The sequence below is a fragment of the Malaclemys terrapin genome, chromosome 8 (assembly GCF_027887155.1).
Source record: "Malaclemys terrapin pileata isolate rMalTer1 chromosome 8, rMalTer1.hap1, whole genome shotgun sequence".
Classification (NCBI taxonomy): domain Eukaryota; kingdom Metazoa; phylum Chordata; order Testudines; family Emydidae; genus Malaclemys; species Malaclemys terrapin.
In genome coordinates this window covers 20,866,142-20,878,189 of record NC_071512.1, presented here as the reverse complement: position 1 = coordinate 20,878,189, position 12,048 = coordinate 20,866,142, and the positions used below count along the sequence as shown (strand labels likewise).

Below are 12,048 nucleotides of genomic sequence, written 5' to 3'. Positions count from 1 at the left end.
TTAGGATTCCAGGATACACAACAAGACACTGAAACGGACCCGGAAGTTTGTGGTGGATGGAGTGGAAGTGAGTATCACCACCTCCAAGATCATCAGCGAGGATGAGAAGAAAGATGAAGAGATGAGATTCCTCAGGCAAGTTGGAAGTTGGTCACTGGGAATTTGGGAGGGTTGGCTTGGCTGGCTCCCAGGGCTAGCGATGGGACACAGAACCTTTCACCTGAGCACATATCCAGTAGTGACATGGTAGCGAAATGTTAATGGGAACAGCCCAGCTCACAATGGGCAGCTGTCCACAACGTACAAATCACCTCACTGGCACCCTTGTTGGCAGTCCCAGTAGAGGCTAAGGATTGGACATTGACAGTGGGCATTGAGGTACACCTCACTTATGGGCCATGCATTCGCTGCTGAGGCTTACCAGTGGCATTCTGTGGGAGAAGCTTGCACTGCCTCTGTCTTGGCTAAGCCTGTTGTGGATAAACTTACTTCCATTTCCAGAGCCATCAGTGTGACACATCAACTCAACTAAAATAAACTAATAGAACTTCTCAAGATGCTTTTGTTTGATGGCTTTTGTATTTGCTCGGATAGACTTTTATTAACGGAAGAACTAAGAGGAATTTTAGTATTCGACATGTTCAGGCCCTCGAAAGTTTTGATTCCATTACATTTTTGTAGCCTTCAAGCCTCTAGGATTCTAGTGGGGGGAGAGAGGGCAGTTTCTGGCTTCATGATGATTAGTGGTGACAGTGAAATGTGCTCCCATAAGGTACATTATTCTTCAGCTAGTCTGTTTCCCAAGTGCCATGGGAAATTTACTCTGTTGGAGCAGTCCTGACGCTGCTCCAACTTGCACTGAGGGCCAGGCAGGTGCCAAGTGGCCCTAGAATACAGGGAATGCAAAGATGGCTTAAAGCCACTCTTGCACTCTCTTCTTCCTGCCCAAGTACCGGGAAGAAGTAACTGAAAATTGGGCCCCTGTTTTCATAACTGGCCTGCTCTACCAACACTACTGGGTGTGTGTGGAGGGGATGGGGAGGGGGCGCAAGTGGGACAGAGGAGGGGTTGAAAACTCATCGGTCACTGCACAAAAGTGTGTTCAGAGAAAGCTGCCGTTTCACAGGGTTTGCCCAGCAGGTATAGTGCATTTTCTTTGCATATCTTTTCCCACTTGCAAGTTTCATATCTGGGTTGTTTTCCTGCTGCTTGTTGGAACGTGCCAAGATATTGATTTTTAAGGCTGGAGTGGAGAGGAGCAGATCTTGTTGGGCAAATTGATTGAATGGGGTGAGTGTGTCTGGATAAGGGAAATTGCTCTAAAGTGGTTTTCCCAGCAGGATTCCTAGACTGTGTGTGGTGTGCTGAAGAGCCGAACGCTAATGCACTGAAGTGAAGGTCACACTGGGAATTTCACTTAAAAACTGTGACTTTTTCTCCCCCCACCCCCACCAGGACATCAGCAATTTCCAGCTGAGCCAGCCTGTAAACCTGGCAAATGGGCATGGATGTGACACTCAGACCAGGCTAGGACTCCCCCATAGATGCTTCAGTGAAAGGCAGATGATTAGATCAGATCTGAGGTGTAACATCTCCTTGGTTCACATGGGAAAACTACCCTTCTCACCATCTGTGTCATGGACTGCCCTCACTCCTGAACTTACGGGATGGGCAGGGCAGCCTAACAGGCTGAATTGTATTGCAAAGACTACTATAAAGTTAGACTGGATGGGACGTAATAGACCAGTTTTACCCTGCTGGGTAGGAGAGGCTTCTTTCCTACAAGTATATCTTCAAAGGGTTTCTCTAGACAAGTTTTAACTGTCCCAAGCAATGGGGCTTCCACTGCTATTCTGCTGGCTAATGGATCTTGCCTGTAAGATTTGACCCTCTTGCCTTTGTGAATATCGCTAACATCCTGCCTTCCTACAGACAGAGAACTGGTGCCATGGAGCCTGGATGCAAATCAATGCGTCTGCATTTACCTCGTTCCCCGAGTTCAAAGCAGTAACCCTTTCCTGATCATTAGGGGGCTGCCTGTGTGGTTGATTGGTTTGCACTGTGGTTGAATATTCATTGAAAATGCTATTTCTGCTCCCATGTTATTTCACTTACAAATTGTGCCTGCATGGGGAAGGCACCAAGCCTGGAATTTTACTCATGTTTTTTTTAACCTTTTAGGCGCCAGGAGTTGCGGGAGTTGCGCCTGCTTCAGAAAGAGGAACACCGGAACCAGACCCAACTGAACAACAAACACCACCTGCAGCTGGAACAAATGCTGAGGCGCTTTGAACAAGAAATGACGGTAGGTGAGAAGGGGAAGGTGAACCTAAATATCCTAGCTGGATTGACTTCTCCTTTGCAACTGTCCTGCAGATACAGAGCGAGAGATGCCATGTACTTTAGGCTGGTCAGCAGAGACATTCAATGCCTATTGTTACACAAGACATTAAAAACTAATCCTAAACCCTTGCTCACTCTTCTAAAGCGATGCTGGCTGGATTCACTGTGCTGTTGGAATGCATCACTCAGAGAGGGCACAACAATCAAGGAAACCCTATGGGAGCCAGCAGCCCTACGCTGGTTTGCCAGAACCCTTTGCTGTGGGCCAGAACTTCCTTTATACCCACCCTATCCAATAGCAAAGGGGAGGTGCTGGGCCAGCTCTTGTCCCCATATTCTGGTGGTGTCAGAGCCGAGCCCATAGGTGAGACTTTGGGTCCTATACACTGAATGCAGGTGAACTGTGCTGTAGTGATTTATAGGCTGTGTGCCCAGCTGCGCCTGCTCGAGGGAGAGGCGTCAGCATGTGTTGAAGTAAATGGATGTTTTTTCATAGCCAAGTCAGGTTTTTTTTTTTAAAAAACCTTTCAGGAGCCAGCAGATAAGTGTATCCTGCGTCCTGTCAGTAACCCCCAGGTCTGCTTGGAGGCCAAGAGACTATACGCATTTCACATGTTTCCCTAAATATTTAGTCTCTCTTGACCTGTTTGACATGCCGTCCAGTTGAATCCCTCCTTAAAAAGAAGTACCTGCTCACTAAGATTTTTGCCAACATCGTGGTGTGACACGTTAAGGAACAATGATGTGCTCCCTCTACAGTTCTCCTGAGGCACTTAGCAATCAAACCACATCCCACAAGGGCCCGTGCTCCTGCTGATGGTGGTATAATGCTGGTGCGACTCAAGAGTAGAGAGAAGACAGATATGTCGGTGAAATGTTGCAGAAGGCAATGTCCTTCAGTGGTTTGCATACCCAGGGATGTTGAGCAAGAAATCTTACATTTGGGCTCCTCCCAGCACCAGTCTCTGCCCAGGATGTCGCTACCAGAAGTATATTGCACGTCAGGAATGAAGTTCGCCTGCTGAGCTGGCCAAGCCCAGAGATGGAATAAGGGGGGTTCTGCTGCTCAAGCCCTGGTCTACACTGTGTTTGGGGGGGGGGGGGGGGGGGGGGGGGGAGAATCGATCTAAGTTACACAACCAACTTCAGCTACGTGAATAACAGAACTGGGGGTGGGGGGGAGGGAGACACTTGCACAATGCCTTCCCACCCCAGGCTTGGCTCTCCCCAATACAATTAGTATCTCATTTTCATAAACTTCTTGCGTCCACTTATAAAAAGAGGCTGAACTCCTTCAGTGCTCGCTATTTTTTGATTTGAGAAAATATAGCCCAGAAAAGGTTTAGTCTGAACTTTGTTCTCTTTCCTCCCCCCCTCCCCCACCCCCAAAATATAGGCAAAAAAGAAATTCTACGACACTGAGCTGGAGAACCTAGAACGTCAACAGAAGCAGCAGATCGAGAAGATGGAACAAGATCACTCGATACGCCGGCGGGAAGAGGCAAAGCGCATCCGTGCTGAGCAGGAACGAGACTACAACAAATTCCAGGAGCAGCTTAAGCAGAAGAAGAAGGAGGTAAAAATGGGACAGGGATGGGGAAGAACTGGTTTGCGGTAGCTGTTATGGAGAGCTTTCCTTCCAGGAGTGGATTGCGGCATCCTTACCCAGGGGATATCTTGGAGGCAGGGAGGTGAGAGGCAGCAGTAGCTGTTTTCAGTGGGAGGCGTCTGCTTTTCTCTTATGCCCTAGGATTGTTCCTATAGCCCAGCTCCTGAGGTGGAGCTTCAGCCTAAGTTACCTGCTGAGAAGTCTCCTCTCCTCTCTCAAAGGTCAAGATCGAAGTTGAGAAGCTTCCCCGGTATGTGCGCAAGGAGAGCATGAAGGTGAAGACAGAGGAATTTGTGCAGAAGAAGCAAGTCTTGGTAAGCCCAAGAAAAGATTAGCCCCACACCAAAGAGCAGGGGGGATGCAGGAGAGGGGCACCTGGTGACTTGGCTTCTTACCTCCAAGTGCCACAGGGTTTAAAATAACGAAGGTGCACGTAAAGTTACAGCTGGAAAACAGTTCACTGTACTGGCATCTCCCCCCAGGAACGAGAGTTTGTAGCCAAACAGAAAGAGGATCTAGAGCTGGCCATGAATAATATTACTATGCAGAACAGGAAGGAGATCTGCGACAAGGAGCGTGAGTGCCTGAACAAAAAGCAGCAGCTCATGAGAGGTGAGTGGGATAGAGTGAGGAGGGAGAAAACAAACGCTGTAGTGATGGGTTTATCCAATGTTGGCTCTTCCTACACAACAGATGCTGACATTGCTGCAAGCTGTCAGGAGGATTTAGCAATAAACAGCCTTGCCCGATCCTGCCTGAATGTTTAATAATAATAATACTTAGCGGTTTAATCTCCAAAGCGCTTTACAAATACGAACCAATTAGGCCTCATAATTACAAGAGACAATTCACAGATATGGCTTGCAACCAGGGCCTCTTGGAAAACAGGAGAAGGTGTATGATTGCCCCTTCATCTGCTTTACTGCTCCGAGTAATGGGATCACTAGAGCTCAGGAGAAGAGTGAGTGTGTGTTAATTTCTCTCTCCTTCCTTAGACCGAGAAGCCTCCATCTGGGAGCTAGAAGAGCACCACCTACAGGAGAAACACCAGCTTATCAAGCAGCAATTGAAGGACCAGTATTTCCTCCAGAGACACGAGCTGGTCCGAAAGCATGACAAGGTAAGAGAGTTCAGCCCTTTGTGACCTTGATCCCTTCTGCCGCCCAGCAAGGCAGTGAGCCGCTGCCTGGAACCTGCCCCTGGTGGGTCTGCAAGGAGTTGTTATTCCCACTCTTTGAACTTCGTGCCCCTGAAAGCGAAGGGAATAGGGAAAGAGGGATGGTGGTTGTCGCAGGTGGGTGGGCGTGTAGCAGGACAAGGAGTGAATATCAGCCTGTTTTATTGCTAATATTTGGGATCTCTTCCCTGTGCTGTGTGAGTGTTGCCCCAAGGAGAGAGGCATGTGCTTAGAGATCTTAGACAATGAGCTATTTCCAGAAAGTCTCTGATGTGTTGCTGGTTTACAGGATGGCAGGGGAATTGAAAGTATGAAATAGTTGCATGAAAGCAGCAGGGCTTTGTAGTTAACCTGACTCACTTGAAATCCTTCAGTAAGATGCCTGTGGCCAGGCTTGCCGAATGAAGATTCTAGCTGTTCTGTGGAGAAGATCCCAACTCCCACCCTTGAGGGACAAGGCTAGCACTGCACCCGTGTTTCTGCTCCTGGAATGTTGCCATGATACAAATTACCTGGGGAGCTATCTGCTCAGATTCTGGCTCTTTGCATCTTGCCCATGATCAGTTGTGTCTTCATTTCTCCCTTTGTGATGGGAAGGGCCCCATTCCCACCTGGAGCATGGGGAATCCTTGCCCACCAGGCCATGTCATGGACTCAGAAGGGAGCACATGGAAGCTCAGACAGGTCTGTGTCCCTGTTGTGGGCTGCCATTTTTCTTCATCTTAACCTCCATCCCCCGCTTTTCCTGTGGCCTGTTTAACATCTTGTTTTCCTACAGCCCTAGAGAGGAGCTTTTGTTCTAGTCACCAACGCTGTGCTGTCTTCCACCGTTCCCTAGCACAGTAACCATCCTCCTGCTCTCCATCGGCCTGACTTGCCTTTTCTCTCTGCTGACCTTGCTTTCTTTCCTTGCTTTGGTGTTCTAGGAGCGAGAGCAAATGCAACGGTATAACCAGCGAATGATAGAGCAACTGAGGATTCGGCAGCAGCAGGAGAAAGGTCGTCTCCCCAAAATCCAGAGGAGCGAAGGGAAGACCCGCATGGCCATGTACAAGAAGAGCCTCCACATAAACTCCAGCGGGAGCATGTCAGAACAGAGGGAGAAGATAAAACAGGTCAGGCTCACTGAGCCACGTGGTAATGCTGCAGAACACATGGGTTCTGGAGACTTCCCCCATGGCCGAGGGGTGGAGCACTGCACTGCTTTGCAGGCGACATAGCAGTGCTAGAGGGAAATGCCAGCCATCTTTCAACAGTAGTGTACCCTGGGAAACTAAGGGCAGCATTGATGTGCCCTGTGGGAGGAAAGCAGTGGTATAAGTTGTCGGTCCTCTGGTAACCCATGAAAGCCTGTATCAAAGTAGTGCAGAGTCCTGCATTCAGGGAGGGATTTCCAAAGGCGACCTTGACCCCTTCTGCCGCCCAACAAGGCAGTGAGCCACTGCCTGGAACCTGCCCCTGGTGGGTCTGCAAGGAGTTGTCATTCCTACTCTTTGAACTGCGTGCCCGAAAGCGAAGGGAATGGGGAAAGAGGCATAGTGGTTGTGGCAGTGGGTGGGCGTGACTTAGAACAAGTCAGTGGGACATGTGCTCCTAAACCCCCAGAACCCAGCCATGTCACTGCGTGTCCCGTTATAAGGGGTAAGGGAAACTATTTCTCCTGTTAAAATTGATTGACCACATTCATTAGTGTTAGCCTGAGGTGAAAACTGCTCCTCAGATATGGGGTTGCTGCTGAATGCCCCCAGCTCGTCCAAACGCTCAGAGGATTTTCAGTAGAATAACAGCAGCTTAACAGGCCTGCTGCAGGCCCAGCAGCTTAACAATGAAGTGGATCATTTCTAGGATGAGCTCTCGTTCACATGAAAATACTTGCATGTGGGTACTATATGTCCACATGGGTCTAGGATGATCTGGGGCAGCCTAGGAGAGTGCCAGCAACCACTATATTTAGATCCATAATATGTTTATTTTAACGTTGTTCAATTAAAAGGGCATTTGTTTTGATCACTGGCTCTTGCCTGACTCTGTGGAGTTGGGGCTGAGTTTTGAGCCAGGTTGTTTTGAATGGGTTGTATATGGATGTCACAGTTAAACTGAGCATTTAGGTGTCCCCCACCTTGGGTCTTTATTCCTTTGATGGTGTCAGCTCATTAACTTCTTAGCCAGCTTCTGCTCTTGGGTGACTGAGGGTATTGGGGGCGCTGCTTTCTGTTCCAGTTTGCTCAGCAGGAAGAAAAGCGGCAAAAGGCAGAGCGGCAGCAGCAGCAGCAGAAACATGAGTTCCAGATGAAGGAAATGAGTGCCCAGTGTGAGAGCAATGCGAACGAACTGCAGCAACTGCAGGTAACGTCACACTGAGGCAGAGCTGCACGTATGCAGTCAGATGTATAGGCTGGGGGGGGGGGGGGAGAGCATCATTCCACTAGCATTACCTGTACGGAGGAGGGGTCCTGGCTTCTGTGAGAAATATGGTTGTGGGAACTGGCAGTTAAGTTTGACTAAAGGTGCAATCTCCCATTTGTTCCTATTAGAGGGTTCCCTTAAACACGTCGTCATAGTTCAGAGCTCTGAGCTGCCTAAGGTTCAGCAGAAGTGGTGTAAAACCATAGGATGAGCATGGGTGGAGAGGGGTCTCCATTTCATCTGGGGCATGTAGGTAGGGGATGGTTCTAGTGTCTGCTTGATACAGTCCATCCATAGACTCCTTATACCTTCTTCTGGCTGTTTTATTTAGAATGAGAAGTGTCACCTCTTGGTGGAACATGAGACCCAGAAGCTGAAGGCCCTGGATGAAAACCACAACCAGCATCTGAAGGACTGGCGGGATATGCTGAGGCCACGGAAGAAGGTAACATTCCCTGCACGCAGGCCGCTGAAGCCTGGTTGGCTGGCAGGGGCTGTCTCAATATAGTGACAGCATGACCGCAAATACAAATCTCTTGTTTGTTCATTTTTGCATTAAGGCTCTGGAGGACGAGCTGAACCAGAAGAAGTGGGAGCAGGAGATGTTCTTCAGACTGAGCGAGGAGGCAGATGGTCAGACCCCAGCGTCCCCAAACAAACCTGTCAAGTTCGTTCCCTTCAGCTCTGCAGAGTGCTCATAACGCCTGGATCCGGGCGGGCCAGCAAGCTAGCTGGCACTCGCTCTACCTTGATTAGCTGTGGGACAAGCAACTCAGGACTGCTGGGACCCTCTCACTGACACGCCAGCCTCCCTCAGGGCAGTGCCCTTCCGTCCCTCTGCTCTGCCTGAGAGAAATGGCCTCCTGCCACTTCTGTCTGACACTGGGAGATCAGCTTGATTCTGAGCAGAGGTGGCATTTCCTGGGGCTGGCTCACATTGCCAGAAGAGCTGCAGTGACGCTCCCTGCCAGGAGAGCTGGCAGGGCTGTGCCCGTGATCCTACTCATGCTGTCTGCTGAACTCTTTACCCCGTGGATGAGCCTGGTGCCCATGCTATGTCCAATCCTAGATCGGAGCAATAAATGCTGTGGACTTGAGATGTTAGGGGCTCTCAAACACTGTTCAAAGTGGTTATTTAAACATTCCTATTCTTTGTGGCTACCTCCTTCCCCTCTTTGTTGCCAGGGCAGTGGTTGGGTGCAGTTTGTCAGCATTAGTATTGTGTAATGCTACCCTGGCCTCCTGGATCCGTGAGGCCTACAAGCATTCAGATGGTTTTCTTACAAAATGCAAAGCAGAATTGCCTGTGTTTTATTGTGGTCTCCATCTCCCCTGGTTGCTCAAACAGGGTTCAGCAGTTTTTCCTCCCAATTTAAACCCTGGGGGACTAGCTGGGCTCCCCCGCTGAAATGTGTCTGCTTCTCCTTTGTTTGCCCTGGGAGTTGATGTTAAATGGCACAGCTCCCCCCTCAAGTTCATAGTCACTCTGTGGCACTTGCTGGACCCCCCTCCCACACCAGGACTGTGTGGGGTATGGTGTCTAGGAATCACACCTGGCTGTGCCACAGGGCAGTATGAAGCATCACAGCTAAGCTGCTAGGCCAGCCTAAAACTCTTGCCTCCTAAGAAAGGTTATGGTTGGAAGGAGGAGCAGGGAGAGGTTCATGGTTTTACTTGGTTCTGCAGTTTAACACCGAGGTGTCAGTAGTGATCATGTGCCGTCTGTATAGGAGGGTTACTGCTTCCAGAAAATACGTTTATCAGCCCTCAGAGCTGTGTACAAACTGGAGTTCAGAAAGTGCTGTGCATTTTTGGAGCATGTAGATTACCCAGCCAGACCTTTGCAACACAAATTACTTGCTGCAAAGCTTGGTTTCAAAGGATTAAAACCAACAAAGACCTAGCAGTCTGGCTCTTAAATTGGTGATAGGGGAAGATGCAATTGACAGCTCCGGCTGGCTTGTAGCTGTAAAGAGTGACTTCTTCCAGAAGTGGTGCCTAAGCTCCTTAAGCAAAGACCTTGCAAAGACTTGTCACAACTTTCTCACATTCTCCTGGCTTCCTGCCCAGGGTTGGGGTTGCACAAAACTAGATAGGGCAGTTGTACCTCAAGTTCTGTCTACCTTTTTTCACCCATGTCCACACGATGCTGTGAATCAGAGTCTCTCTCTCCATCCCCAACACACACAGATTGGCACCACGATGGTCTACATCTCTGTTTAATTGTCACAAAGCATTTTGCAGTAGCGACTGGGTAAGAGTTAAGATTCCCTTATCCAAGCCTAGGCACTGCCAATCCTGAGAAGTCCCAAGGTATCTAAACTGCAGCCAGTCTCCTTATACTGTTCCAATCAGCAGAGTAGCAAGTGAATCTTGTGTTTCCGATACAGCCGTTTTCTGATTTTGACAAGAGCATAGAGCTGCCGTAGGGTACGGGGTGTCTTGATGTGTAGCATCCTCTCCCTTGTGGGACTGTCTGATCACAAAACAGCATGTGGTAGCAGTTAGCTTTTGCTTCTTTTGGTCTATGTACCACATTGTCATTTTATGCTTAGATCGTATCTTCCAATCATGGGATCCTTATTAAAAAATATTCCACCTAAGAGCAACTGTGTTATCTCAGGTGATGTCCCGAGACTCACTAACTCTGCTATGTAGCACCAGCTTGAGGAGACACGTATGTTAGCGTAGAATCCTAGATACATGGGAAGTTGAAAGACTTTGCAGCTCAAAGGTGTAAGTTTCGAAACACCTTTGTACCAAAGAGGGGGACATTTCCTATCCATTTAGAATTTTTAAAAAGTATCTTTCAGTTTCCTGAAAACTTGCGTCCTCTTGGCTGTTCTGAGTTCCCTATGAAATTAAAGGTATTACTGTTTTATTACTTGACTCACAGTAGCTCCGACAGACTGATCTGGGCAGCCAGACATACATAGTGGAGGCTTGACTGATATGTCAATGGAAAAAGAAAGGCACATAGAAGAACTGCATAGTTGGTTGTAGCATCTCTCAAAGCACCTTGCGTTCTGAGACCTGGGGTCCTCATTTTTTATTTTTATTTGTTTTACTCACTACTAAGCACCTTTTCCAAAATGGCTAGTTTACCTCTATCTGCAGTATAACTGGTCTATTTTCCCTAAGTATCAGCTGTGCCTTTATGATGTATCATCCTGTATGGTGGTGATGCCTGTCTGGGAGTCAATGTAGGAATGAAGGAGGTGAGTTGTCTTTGAAGGACCTGGGTTGACTTGAGCCTTCTGATAGTGTTAGAAATGTTTTACAGTAGCCCTGGGGCCATTTCTTGTTCAGTCTTGCTGCTGTAAATTTAGAGGAACTCTGTGAAATCACTCGTGTCCCTGAGATTGGAATCCACCCCTTCATCTTTAATGTGTGTGTGACCGAAATGTTGATCATTGGAAGGACTTTCTGGAATACCTACACATGAGATACTTTTCCAGTTTAAATCTTTATGCTGGAAATACAGAGAGAAGGAAAATGTCAAAGCATGAACCGTATTCCAGACAGATGTTTCTCAGAACTCCATGCCAAAGAGTCAGTCAGATCTAGACTTACTCATAGCTTGGGCAAGAGTTTGATTTGTTTGTTGTGCAGCAGCGACGATGGGGACAACTTCTGGGGGCTTCCAGCTTGAATGGGATATGCCAGCTCTTTGTAAATCAACAGTCATTCACTCATTAGTTAATCTTATTGGTGGCTAGAAACCTGTAACTTAGTTGCCATTTTCTTAACCTGGGATTGGGAACTCTTTTTTTCCCAATGCCGTTTGCTGCCTCTTGATTGCTGTATGGTGCATTGTAGCTTTACATAAGTGCAATTCTGATCTCTAAAGGGAGAGCAATGAAGTGCATGTTACAGTTGCAACATTTAAAGGAAGCTTGTTCTTCCTTTTAAGGGCCAGATTTTTTCCCCTCTTTGGAAGTAACCTCTTTTTTCTAAGGCAAATAAAACCAACTTATTTTTGTCTGTTGTGGGAAGGGGATGTCATTTTTATGTGGCTTTGAATAAAACTTTTTTTGGAAATATTTTGTAAAGTGTCTTCAGTGGGGCAGCCACTCTGTGAATAATAATCTAATAAAGTAACAAAGTGAGAGATTGGGTTTGTGTCCAACGTTCTATGTACTCTCTGAACTTGGCTTCAGATTGGCAGAGTTAGCCTTCTGTTAGTATACTTGGGTTTAACTGTGGGAGGGGACTCTGATACCTGTTCTGGGCTATGAACCTTGCAAAGCAGAACTTCAATTTTCTGAATGCAGTTTGCTGCTCTGAAAATGCTGTCGCTGCATGTAGCAACTTCGTATTGATGGATCTCTGCAGGGAAGCTAGACCTTCTCTTCTAGATCTCAGCTTCAAGCTATAACTCTTCTAAAGTCCTTGCTGACGTTAGTCTAAAGATAGTTAAAGAGTGACGCTGTTTGGCAGAGCGAGGAACTGCACTTTCAATGGGACTTGTATTCTGCCTTGAGCTCGTCAGTAATAGTAATAGTGCTATGGC

At 47.8% G+C, this 12,048-nt stretch overlaps 1 protein-coding gene across 1 annotated transcript in view; it reads left to right on the top strand.

Moving 5' to 3' along the window:
* Positions 1-11,646, top strand: part of STK10 (serine/threonine kinase 10) — an 80,997-nt gene extending 69,351 nt beyond the window's left edge. The window contains exons 10-19 of the mRNA XM_054037835.1: positions 5-135; positions 2,182-2,305; positions 3,740-3,919; positions 4,174-4,266; positions 4,435-4,564; positions 4,948-5,072; positions 6,056-6,244; positions 7,350-7,475; positions 7,867-7,980; positions 8,096-11,646. Of these exons, the coding sequence (XP_053893810.1) occupies positions 5-135; positions 2,182-2,305; positions 3,740-3,919; positions 4,174-4,266; positions 4,435-4,564; positions 4,948-5,072; positions 6,056-6,244; positions 7,350-7,475; positions 7,867-7,980; positions 8,096-8,236 (1,353 nt within the window). The 3' untranslated portion in view covers positions 8,237-11,646. The remainder of the gene's footprint in view (positions 1-4; positions 136-2,181; positions 2,306-3,739; positions 3,920-4,173; positions 4,267-4,434; positions 4,565-4,947; positions 5,073-6,055; positions 6,245-7,349; positions 7,476-7,866; positions 7,981-8,095) is intronic.
* Positions 11,647-12,048: the final 402 nt, after the last annotated feature.